The sequence below is a fragment of the Lutra lutra genome, chromosome 17, assembly GCF_902655055.1.
Source record: "Lutra lutra chromosome 17, mLutLut1.2, whole genome shotgun sequence".
Taxonomy (NCBI): domain Eukaryota; kingdom Metazoa; phylum Chordata; class Mammalia; order Carnivora; family Mustelidae; genus Lutra; species Lutra lutra.
Window position 1 is genome coordinate 35691603 of NC_062294.1, and position 13158 is coordinate 35704760.

At 35.6% G+C, this 13158-nt stretch overlaps 1 protein-coding gene across 1 annotated transcript in view; it reads left to right on the forward strand.

The window, feature by feature from the left end:
* The window catches only part of ITFG1 (integrin alpha FG-GAP repeat containing 1), a 311563-nt gene that overhangs the window by 201453 nt on the left and 96952 nt on the right, over window positions 1-13158 (forward strand). The window contains exons 11-12 of the mRNA XM_047712521.1: window positions 10065-10215; window positions 12895-13003. Coding sequence (XP_047568477.1) covers window positions 10065-10215; window positions 12895-13003 — 260 coding nt within the window. The remainder of the gene's footprint in view (window positions 1-10064; window positions 10216-12894; window positions 13004-13158) is intronic.

The window sequence follows — 13158 nt, forward strand, 5'->3', positions numbered from 1 at the left end:
GTTCTTTTTTTTGTGGTGAATTTTTCTGCCTTTTCATTTTGTCCACATAAGAGTATATGAAGGAGGGCGCCTGGGTGGCTCAGTGGCTTAAGCCGCTGCCTTCGGCTCGGGTCATGATCTCAGGGTCCTGGGATCGAGTCTCACATCAGGCTCTCTGCTCAGCAGGAAGCCTGCTTCCCTCTCTCTCTCTCTCTGCCTGCCTCTCCGTCTACTTGTGATCTCTCTCTGTCAAATAAATAAATAAAATCTTTAAAAAAAAAAAAGAGTATATGAAGAAGCAAGTAAAATACTAAAAGGGTGGCAAAGACCCCAGGAAAATGTGCTTTAACCAAATCAGAAGAGATCCCAAATCGTGGCGGGGAGAAAGGGGATGAAAAGAGGTTCAGGAAAGGAAAAAAAAAAAAATTAAAAAAAGAAAGCGAATAAAGAAAAAATATAAATAGATATATATATTAGATAAACTAGTTAAAAAAGAAAAGGGTAAAAGTTAAAAAAATTTAGCAGAAGAAGAAAAAAATAGAATAAAATATTAAATTAACTGCAAGACTAAAGAATCATGGGGAGAAAGCCATGAGTTCCGTGCTTTGCTTTCTCCTCCTCTGGAATTCCGCTGCTCTCCTTGGTATTGAACCTGCACTCCTTGGTAGGTGAACTTGGTCCTGGCTGGATTTCTTGTTGATCTTCTGGGGGAGGGGCCTGTTGTCGTGATTCTGAAGTGTCTTTGCCCCAGGTGGAATTGCACCGCCCTTACCAGGGGCTGGGCTGAGTAATCAGCTCGCATTTGCTTTCAGGAGCTTTTGTTCCCTGAATGCTTTCTGTAGAGTTTCGGAGGATGGGAAAGAAAATGGAAGCCTCCCAGTCTCTGGCCCAGAGGAGCTGAGAGCTCCGGGCCCCACTTCTCAGTGTGCCCTCAGTGAATAGCGCCCAATTACTCTCATCTCCCTGGCCTCCAGCCGCGCTCCGAGCTCACCGAGCCTGCAACCGGTTCAAGGTAACCCTGAACTGAGAGCTCACTCCTCGGCTCTGTCTCTGTAGCTGGCTTTCCCGTTCTAATACCTCCAAACACTGTGGCACTCAGACACACCCCCGGTCCTTCTGTGACCCTGCAGGACCTGGGGCCATGCTGACCCCATGTGGGCATCATCCTGGTTTAGCCTCTGCAACGATGTCCCTGAACGGGACAGACTTTTAAAAGTCCTGATTTCGGGGCGCCTGGGTGGCTCAGTGGGTTAAGCCTCTGCCTTCTGCTCAGGTCATGATCCCGGGATCCTGGGTTCGAGCCCCGCATCAAGCTCTCTGCTCAGCAGGGAGCCTGCTTCCCTTCCTCTCTCTCTGCCTGCCTTTCTGCCTACTTGTGATCTCTCTCTGTCAAATAAATAAATAAAAATCTTTAAAAAAAAAAAAAGTCCTGATTTAGCGCTCCGTTGCTTCTTCGCTTGCCGGGAGCTGGCCCCTCCTCCCGCGGTCTCTCTTCCCATTGCTCTCCGGCAGTCCTGCCTTTCAGAAAGTGGTTGATTTTCTGTTTCTAGAATTGCTGTTCTTCTTCTCTTCCTTCTCCCGTTGGATTTGTAGATGTTTGCAGTCTTTAGATAAGCTATCTAGCTGATCTGCTGCTACCTGATGTAGTCTCAGCCTGCTACTTCTCCGCCATCTTGATTCCTCTAAACATTAGGTTTTTGTCAGATCTGGTTATTACAAATAATCTAGTATGGTCATTCTTGTAAAAAGCCATTGTGTAGACAGGAGTTTTTATTTGTCTTGGGCAAATACCAAGAAATGGAATATCTGGTCTTTGGGAAAGTGTGTGTTTAACTTGTTAAGAAAACGCCAAGCAGTTCCAGTTGGTTTGCGTTTTCAACATTGGTATGGTCAGTCTTTTTAATTTCAGTTATTTTATTTGTAGTGTAGCCCTTTGTAGTGTTAATTTCAATTCCTCTAATAGCTGATGATTATGTGACACCTTTTCATGTAATTATTTGCTTTTCATAGATTTTTTATGAAATGTCTGTTCAAATCTTTTGCTCATATTTTATTTGGGATATTTGTTTTCTTAATTGAGTTTTGAAAGTTCTTTATATACAAATCCTTTACCATTATTATTTGCAAATATTTTTTTCATCTCTGGCTTATCTGGGCCAGTACTCTGGGCAGTGTGCTTAATTTTTTAAAAGTCTGTCAGTTTTGTACTCTGGGCAGTGTGCTTAATTTTTTAAAAGTCTATCAGTTTTTCTTTTATGGATTATGATTTTTAGTGTCATATCTAATAAATCTTTACCTAACTACAGCCACAATGAGTTATGCCCTCCCTTAGAAATTTTCTTAGAAGTCCTACATTTCACATTTAGGTTTATGATCCATTTTGAGTTATATTTCTATATAGTACAAGATACAGATCCAAATTTATGTTTTTGTAAACTGTTCCAGAACCATTTGTGGAAAAGAATTCCTTAAAAAAAAAAAAGAAGAAGAAAAGGAAGGAAATAATTCATTTTCTACTCAATTGCTTTTAAATTTTGATGAAGATCAATTGGCCATATGTGTGTCAGTGGGTATATTTCTTCACTCTATTCTGTTCCAATAATCTGTTGTTCATCTTTGCAGCAGTACTAGAATGGTTTGACTGTTGTTTATTTATAATGAGTAGTAAATTTAGATAGTGTAAGTCCTCCAATTTTATTCTTTTTCAAAGTTATTTTGGGTATTTTAGATCTTCAGTATTTTCTATGAATTTTAAGCTATTTTCAAATCTTCCCCCCAAAAAATGTTGTTTAAAGTCTGCAAAGATTTGGATTGATATGGCAGTATCCCTCCCCTTTATCCATGGGGACTGTGTGCCAAGACCCCTGATGGATACCTGAAACTGCTGATGGTATTGAACCATATATACTGTTTTCCCTGTACAGGCATAACTATGATGTTTAATTTCTAAATTAATCAAAGTAGATTAACAGTAACAATTAATAATAAAATATAATTATAATAAAGTATAATAAAGGTTATGTGAATGTGGTCTCTGCCTCTCAAAATATTTTATTGTACTATACTCACCCTTCTTGTGATAATGTAAAATGACAAAATCCCTATGTGATAAGTTGAAGTGAAATGAATAATGTAGATGTTGTGATATACTGTTAGACTACAGTTGAGCTTTTAATATATGTGAGAAGTAGGTTCATCTCCTCCTGGACCACAGTTGACTGGGAGTAACCAAACCACTAAAAGTGAAACCGTGGATAAGGGACAACTTCTATACATTGACTTTGTAAATCAGTACAGGGATAGTTGACGTCCTAACAATATTGAGTCTTTGGACCCATGAACTCTGTGTCTGTGTGTTTGTGTATATGTGTTTCTGTTTATTTTTTCACCAGTGGTAAGATCAGTCCTGCTTTTTAGTTTCAATTGCAGATTATTGTTTGCTAATATATAAAAATACAGTTGACTTTTGTATATTAAACTTGAGTTCTGCTATCTAGCTCAACTTACTAGTTCTGTAGTAGGTTTTTTTCTAGATATAATAGGGTTTTCTAAATAGGTGGTCATACAATTTATGAATAAAGATAATTTCAATTCTCTCTAATTTGGATGCCTTTTATTGTTTTTTTTGTCATTCACAATGGCTAGAACCTATAGTACAATGTTGAATGGAAATAGTGAAAGCAGACATCCTTGCCTTATAGAAACAAGGATCTTAGAAGAACAACATCGTCTTTCATCATTAGTATGATATTGTAGGTTTTCTGTAGATGTCCTATATCATGTTGAGAAGGTTCCTTCTATTCCTAGTTTGCTGAGAGTTTAAATCCGAAATGGGTAGTGGATTTTGTCAAATAATTTTTCTATCTTATATTGAGATGATTGTATGGTTTTCCTATTTTTATTAATCTGCTGAATCACACTGATTTATTTTATTATATTAAAACAACTTTGCATTCCTGCAATAAACCCTAGTTGCTCATAATTTTATTTTTTTTATGTACCCACACAGTCTTCACTTTGCAAGGTACTTTGGTCTCTGAAACATGTCCATATCAGAACCATGTCCTCTCTTTGCATGGTTGTCTGGCAAATCATGAAGCAGAGACATGGTTCCAAAATGCACAAGTTTCAGTGGACACTGTACCATGCAAAGCAAAATCCAAATGTACTATTAGATTCTATTTACTAGAATTTTGTTAAAATACTCCTGTGTTCATGAGGAATATTAGTCTGTACTTTTTTTGTGATGTCTGTCTAATATTCCTGTATAATGCAGTATCAGAGAATGAGTTGGGAAGCATGTCTCCCTCGTATATTTTCTGAGAAGTTTGTGTAGAATTGGTATTCTTTCTTCTCTAAATATTCAGTAGAATTCATAAGTGAAGTCATCTGGGCCTGGATTTTTTTTCAGATTTTATTAGAAGATACAAAACTACAATTTCAATTTCTTTTTTTATCCCATTTCATTTCAATGTGCTTTGGTAACTTGAGAGCTCCAAGAAATTTATTCATTTTGTCTAACTTGTGAGTTATATTGGTACAGTTTTTTTTTTACATTCCTTTATTATCTTTAATACCAGTAAACTCTGTAGTGGTGTTACCGCTCTCTTCACCATTTAGCTGTACTTTGTGTCTTCCCCCATTGCAATTGAAAATTTTGGGGTTTTAAAATTTTCTCCACAAAGAACTATCTTCTGGTTTCATTCATTTTTCTCTGTTGTTTTTGTTTTCTACTTCATTTCTTTCCTCTGTGTTATTAGTTCCTTTCTTCTGCTTATTTCACATTTCATTTGCTCCTCTATTTCCAGTTTCTTAGGAAAGACTCTGAGGTCATTGTTTTGAGGCTTTTCTTCCTTTCTAATAAAGTACTTAGTGTGCTATAAATTTGCCTCAGAAATCTATTTTAGTGACGTACTGCAAATGCTTGATATGTTGTATCTTCAAAGTACTTTGTAATTTCCAGTTTGATTCCTACTTTTACTTACTCATAGATATTTAGTAGTAGTATTTCATTTAATATCTAATTATTTGGAGATTTTTGATGTTATTAATTTCCTTTTTCAGCCTTATGAGATATAACTTACATATAACATTGTGTAAATTTAAGGTATATAGTATGATGATAAACTTATCATCATGCATGTATATTGCAAAATGTTTACTGCATTAATGTTAGTTAACATCATCTGATGTAATTACCATTTTCTTCTTCATGTCATTGTAGTGAGAACATTAAAACTTTATTCTCATAACAACAACTTGCAGTATGCAGTATAGTATGGTTAACTGTAGTTAACCATGCTGTACATTAGATCCCCTGAATTTAATCATCTTATAACTGAAAATGCCACCCCTGGCAACCAACATGCTACTCTCTAGGTTCAGTGTTTTTATATTATACCTATAAGATCATATAGTATTTGTCTTTTTATATCTGCCTTATTTCACTTGTATTGTCCTCCAGGTTCCTCCATGTTGTTTCAAATGTCTCTTTTTTGAAGCTGAATAATATTCCAGCGTACAGACACACACACACACACACATATACACATGTGCACACCACATTGTCTCTACCCATTCATCAATTGATGGACATTTAGACTATTCCTTACTTGGCTGTTGTAGATATTACTGCAGTGAACATGGGATTTCAAATATCTCTTTGAGATTATGATTTTAGTTCCTTTTAATATACACCTAAAAATTGGGTTTGCTGTATCTTATGATAATTCTGCATTTAATTCTTCTGAAGAGCTCTCATACTGCTTGCAACAGGGGCTGTACCAATTTATACTCTCACCAGCAGTGTTGTGTTTTCCCCTTCATGCCTTTATTTGAATTAGGTGAGCATTTTTAAAGATGATACTTTGTCTTTTTGTTAAATTATTAACTATAAATCTTGTCATTTTACTGGTTGAGTCTTTAACTCATCCCAGTCCATCTTCAAACAATATTGTGCCATTCACTTATAGTTGAAGAACCATATAATCTGCTGAATCACATTTTCATTTCTCCCCTCCCGGCCTTGGTGCTGCCATTTCACACATTTTATATCTCCTCATGTCTTTCACATTGCACTGTGTTTAATTATCAGTTATCTTTAAAGAGATTTCAGTAATAAAAACTATATATTTTTTACTTTCCCACATATTTAACATTTTCACTGCTCTTCATTCCTTTGTGTAAATGTAGTATTCATCTGGTTTCATTTCCCATCTGATGATGGACTTACTTTAACATTTCTTACAGTGCCATGAAGAAAAATATTGACATAAATGACTATGTCATATTATCAATTTGTCAGTGAAGAACACCATAAATTTTTTTTAAGAACCCATAAATTCTTAAAATAAAAGGCCGGGACAAAATGTTTGCAATCTATGAGTAATAACATCACATATAATAATAAAATATCAACAAGAGCAGATACTGAATGTATGCTGTGCTATGTTTCGGGCACTTTACTGAACTCTTTATCATGTACTTTCTCATTTAATCCTTACAACAGCCATTTAAATTAATACACTATTTTTGTCCTTATGTTGCAAATAATGATATAAGAATAATAGGTAAAATGTTAATTCGACTAACACTCAGAGATGTCCTAAAAATCAGTAATTGAAAAAATATACTCAAGTGCCAATTCCCAGAAGAAATACAAATAGCTGATAAATATAAAAATAATACTCAGGGATGCCTGGGTGGCTTAATCAGTTAAGTGTCTCACTCTTGGTTTCCACTCAGGTTGTAATCTCCTGGTCCTGAGATCAAACTCCACGTCATAGCTCTGAGCTCAGCTTGGGAGTCTGATTGGGATTCTTTCCCTCCTCCTCATTTCACCCCACTCCCACGCCTCTGCCCCTCATACACACTCTTTCTTTCTCTCTAATAAATAAATAAAATCTTTTAAAAATATATATTTTTATATGTACCTATAAAAATATATATTTTATATATATATAAATATGTACCTATAAAAATATATATTTTATATATATTTAAAAATATATTTTTTTAAAGATTTTATTTATTTATTTGAGAGAGAGAGCATGAGAGGGGAGAAGGTCAGAGGGAGAAGCAGACTCCCCGTGGAGCTGGAGCTTGATGTGGGACTCAATCCCAGGACTCCAGGATCATGACCCGAGCCGAAGGCAGTCGCCCAACCAACTGAGCCACCCAAGTGCCCCTTAAAAATTTTTTTTTAAGTTATAGCTGCTTTTATAATCAGGAGAATGAGATTTTTAAGCTACCCAGCTGGCAAATATAAGAAGCAATGATATTAACATTGGCAAGATATGGAGGATATACTCATATATTACGAGAAGTACAAATTGGTACATTTTTTAAAGGACCATTTAGCTTTACCTATGGACTTTTAAAATATGCATATTCTTTGACCAATGACTATCATTTGGAAACCTTTGTACAAATTCCCAAGGGCAAATAGTATATGTGTGTGAATGTGTGGTACACTGTAATGGATAATGATTGAACACTATCAAAAGCAGGGTGTTAAAACTAGTGATGGCTTAAACATATTGTGGAGTATCCATTGAAAAGAAAACACATGTGGAGAACCAGGTAATTTGATGGGCTGCTGCTGGGATTTATAAACTAGTACCACTTCTCTGAGGGGATTTTTCAAAATGAATATCAGAAATTCTCATTCAGATCATACCCCTTTGCCCTGTTATGCTGTATGATTGAATGTTAAGAAATAAGTTGCAGAAAAATCTGTGTAGTAGAACCCAAATGGGTTTCTTTAAGGCTATATATACTTACATATTTATATATTCCCAGAAGAAGGTTGGGAAAGATATATACCAAATAACAATGGTTATCCCTGGAAAGGAAGAATTTTATTTTTTAAATGTCTTCCATTACTTGAATTTCACAATAACTTTGTAAGTTTTGGAAAAAAAAAACAGTTTTTAAAAAGATAAACTGGTTGTAATTGCCAGTAACACATCAAGAGACAGACTCAAAAGAAGCAAGATCATTTCTCCTCATGGGTTTCCAACCCAAATGGATCAAGATTCTTCCTTCCTGTGGTTAAGTGGAATTTTATTTATAAAAGAGAGATATTGGGCTCTGTGTGTAGGGTTCAATAACACTTAGCTGAAATTTTACAGACCCCAAGTTCCATAGTGCAAAACCAAGATAGTGAGCAATGAGACAAGAACCATGGTGCATGGCATTTATAATCTTTACAAACTCATATCAGAAATTAAAATGACATTTTAAATTGTACAACTACAACTAGTTTCTGTTGTCGGTTGTATTCTGTATTTAAAGTTGCAGCCATAGTTCTAATAATGAAATCCATGCACTTTGAAAAGGGAAGTTAGTGGGGCACAGTGACTGAAAAGGTTGGCCAGTATAATACATTAGTTACAGAAGATTGTAGAAAAGCTGCCTTTATCACATGTTCTCATGTTTTAATATAATCTCCTAATAACCAAATAGAATATTCTTCATTTTTGTGAAATATCTAGTAAAATTCTTCAGCTAAAAAAGTAGGATGGTTAAATTACCTGGAAATTATGTTAGGTCTTGAGCAAAGTCCCTTCAACATTTTTCAGGTAATTATTATAATCTGGGAGGTCTTTTTTCTCCTTCGTTAATGATTTGTTCTTAGGAACTAGTTGTGTTGGAATTTTTATCTAGAAAAGTAATTTAAAGTCAATCATATATTTGGTACATTATGCAAATTGAAAGTTTTATACGTAGGTTCCCTTACTGTATTATAAACACTAGGAAATTTTCCTTATAATAGAGCTTTTTTCTTTTATAAATTGTCCAGACCCAAAGTAATATTTACATATAAAATATGAAAATATCTCAAATGAAATATCTTTTTAGTTTTATTTAAAGTAATTATTAGAGGGGCACCTGGGTGGCTCAGTCATTTAAGCGTCTGACTCTTAATTTCAGGTCATGATCTCATGATCCTGAGATCGAGCTCCACATCAGGCTCTGTGGTGGATGCAGACCCTCTCTAAGCCTCTTAAGATTCTCTCTCTAACTCTGCCCCTCCCCTTCCCCACTCGCCCTCTCTCAAAAATAATAATTTTTATTAGATAAAATTGAGCAGTAGTAAAATTTAAGACCTTTAATCTATTATTTTTTTGTATAAGTAGAGGGAAGTAAAGGACTCTGTACACTGGGAAATGCCTATTATAGGAACCATTACATAAAATCACACTACAGAAGTTACTCCTATTTCTAGAGGAAATATTTTTGCATGGCATGGTGTTACACTATAGAAATAAGAATGATGATAATACCAACACTTTTACTGAGGTAACTGGATGACAGGAATTATTTTAAGTACTTCACATTCAGTATTTCATTTTTTTTTTCAGTATTTCATTTTTACAACAATCCTGTAAGTACTCTTATTACTCCGTTTAGAAATAAGGAGATGAGTCTCCAGGAAATTAATTTACTCAAGGTCATATAGCTGCTAAAGGACAGTCAGGATTTGAATCCAGGTACTCCACCTCCAAAATCTAAGCTTATAACCACTTTTCCTACAGAGTAGCATATAAGAGGGAGGACTACATAACTATGAAAATTACAGTGCTTTTGTCTGAGAGAAGCTCAGCAATATCCAACCTAATGCCTGTCTGGAAGTTGAAATTGGATTATTATGGATTTGCTACTTTGGGTTTCCAAGACTTGGGAATATCAGATGGTTCCATGTAAAATGCATATACTCATCTGAAGAGCTATACACATCGGAAGGTATAATGACAGTGTCCAGGAACTCAATAATGAAACCACAGGGCCAGTGACTAAATTAGCAAGGGAGGAAGAAAGGATAGACCTGGAACCTTCATTGAAAAGGAGAGAGGCCAGCAACTAGGTAGCCTTAGAGAATTTTTGCCAAAGGCTCACATAGGATAGCCAACAATTTAATTTTTGCGTGATACAGTACAATTATCAGTAAAATGTAGGGGTTTTTTTCATATCATTTCCACTATATACTATTTATCATCTCTGATTCTAGGAAATACAGCACAGCTGATACTAGACAGAACTGATGTGTTCTATTAACTAAATGCCTTTCCTTTATCTTACAGCAATCAGCAGGCCTTTTTACTGGAGAATGTTCCTTGCAACAATGCAAGCTGTGAGGGGGCACATCGTATGTTTAAAGTCTACTGGGAGCTGATGGACCTAAATCAAATCAGAGATGCCATGGTTGCCACCTTCTTTGACATTTATGAAGATGTGAGTTCAGAGCTCTCCTCTGTGTTTGGAGTCTAATTGCCATCCACTTCATCTCACGTTCACTTCACCCTATTTGACCAGAAAATGTAGATGAGATAATGAAAACAAATGAGTTAATTAAAGAAAGCCCCTTTTAATCTTAAATGGCACAGGGAACAAATTTATTGACACTACTAGCTGATCAGTACAGTGAAATATGAAAATGCCTTTATCTCATTTTGTGCTATTTAGATTAACCACTAGAGAATCATGCTCTGAGGCTGGCAAATGTGCATGTTCACCAGTAGACAAAAGCATAGCCAACAGTAAACCTACACAAGATCACAGAAGAGTGAATGCAGTACCCCCTTTTAACTTTGTGAACTAGAAGTAGCATCTATTTCTGCAGATGCCTGTGACTCCATCTTCAGTTGCCAGATGATAATGAAAGGCCCTCAGGGCCCTGGTTTCTTCCATTCTAATGTGAAAAGCCAGTTTACCACTCAGAAAAATAACAAATTCTGATAAAAATGTGTTAAATTCTAGGGTTAATATATCACAGTATATCCTTATAAAATAATTATTTTTAAAGAAAGATTCACTGTCCATGAGGACATTTATATCTCCTCCTAACATAATTTTTGGTTTTGGTTTGGTTTGGTTGTAACATTTTCAGTTTTGTCTTGTTGTGTTGTAACTGACTAATTCTCAATTATATGAATTGTCCATGTTCCTGTTTTCCTCTTTCTGCTACCAAATCTCATGTTATTTCACTTTTTATTAACAGTTGACAAACATGAAAGTAATTGACAAAAGTACCATAAGGGGAAAAATCAAGAAATTTGACTACAAATAATTTTTTGCGGTGGAGAGGGAGAGCAAAGGGAGAGGAAAGAATCCTAAGCAAGGCTCCATGCCCAGCACAGAGCCCAGGACAGGTCTTGATCTCACAACCCAGAGATCATGACCTGAGCCCAAATCAAGAGTCAGACACTTACCTGCCTGAGTCACCCAGGCACCCCTACAAAGAGGTTTTTAATTTCTGTACATAAAAAACATTAAATGAAATTTTACACTGTTTTTAAATCTGGGAAATAAATTTACTATGAAAGAGTCAAATAGTATCTTTAATATAAAAAGTGTTTATTCAAACTGATGCAAGTCCCCAAAAAACTCCCACTGAAGAAACAGAACATAGTCAATTTACGGAAAAAACATGTGTGGGTAATACACACAAAAAAATATGATAAATGATCAATATCATTAAGAATCAGTGTAATGGGGGTGCCTGGGTGGCTCAGTGGGTTAAAGCCTCTGCCTTCGGCTCTTGTCATGATCCCAGGGTCCTGGGATCGAGCCCCACATCGGGCTCTCTGCTCAGCAGAGAGCCTGCTTCCCCCTCTCTCTCTGCCTGCCTCTCTGCCTACTTGTCATCTCTGTCAAGTAGATAAATAAAATCTTTAAAAAAAAAAAAAGAATCAGCGTAATGGACTGCATTTGTGGTGAACATAACATAAGGTATACAGTTGAGTCACTATGTTGTACCCCTGAAACTAACGTAATACTGTATGTCAAGTATACACAAAACAATTTTAATATGTAAATAATCAATAAAGTAGAAATTTAAATTTAAACTTAAATATGAGCATAGCTTTTCCCTCCCCAATAAAATGAGCAAAATGTCCTTTTTTAGGGAGAAATAATGTTAATATGTCATGGTCACCAGGGCAAATAAAAAAGTGCTCTCTTCCTCTGATGGTTGAAAACAATTTAGCAGTCCATTTCATAGTTCTTTAAAAATTCATGCAGGAGCACCTGGGTGGCTCAGTCAGTTAAGCATCCAACTCTTGAATTCCGCTCAGGTCATGCATCTCAGGTCATGCATGGCAATCCACGCTCAGCAGGGAATCTGCTTGAGATTCTTCCTTTCCCTCTGCCCCCTCCCCCTGCTTGCACACTCTCTTTTTCTCTAAAATAAATAAGTAAATCTTTTTAAAAAAATAAAAATACATGCAAATATTACCGGAAGGAAATATACAAAAATGATAATACTTATCTCTGGAGATTAAAATTACAGATTTTTTTTTCATTCTGTTTATAGTTTACTATTTTAAGGTTTGGGGTTGTTTGGGGTTTTTTTTTGTTTTGTTTTGTTTTATTTGACAGAGATCACAAGCAGACAGAGAGGCAGGCAGAAGGAGAGGGGGAAGCAGGCTCCCCACTGAGCAGAGAGCCCAATGCTGGGCTTGATCCCAGGGCCCTGAGATCATTACCTGAGCCGAAGGCAGAGGGTTAACCCACTGAGCCACCCAGGCGCCCCGGGTTTTTCTTTTTTTTTAAGTTTATATGTAAATTCCAGTTAACATTTAGTGTAGTAATAAATTCAGGTATACAATATAGTAATACAGTAATTCCTTACAACATGCAGTACTCATGACAAGTGTACTTCTTAATCCCCATCACCTATTTCCCCCACCCCCACCCACATCCTCTCTGGTAACCATCAGTTTGTTCTCTAGAGAGAAGAGTCTGTTTCTTGGTTTGCCTCTCTCTCTTTCTTAAGGTTTTATATTTTTTAATATTTTTATTTTGAACATCAAGTTGAATAAAGTTTATATTTACATGATGACCATGCATGTATTTTCATTATTTTTTCAGTTGCTGGTTTTTTATTACAACTTTTGTGTATGTGTTTTCCAGGGAATCTTGGACATTGTAGTACTAAGTAAAGGATATACAAAAAATGATTTTGCCATCCATACACTTAAAAATAACTTCGAAGCAGATGCTTATTTTGTTAAAGTGATTGGTGAGTATTTGTTTTATATATTTTATTTTTAATGTATTAGCATTTAATTTTGTATTCTCTCTGTCAATGCAAATTCTCCAAAGAATAAGAACTGACTGCTACGTAACCTGTATACAACTCTCTGAATCAGGAAATCAACTTTGTTACACTACCAT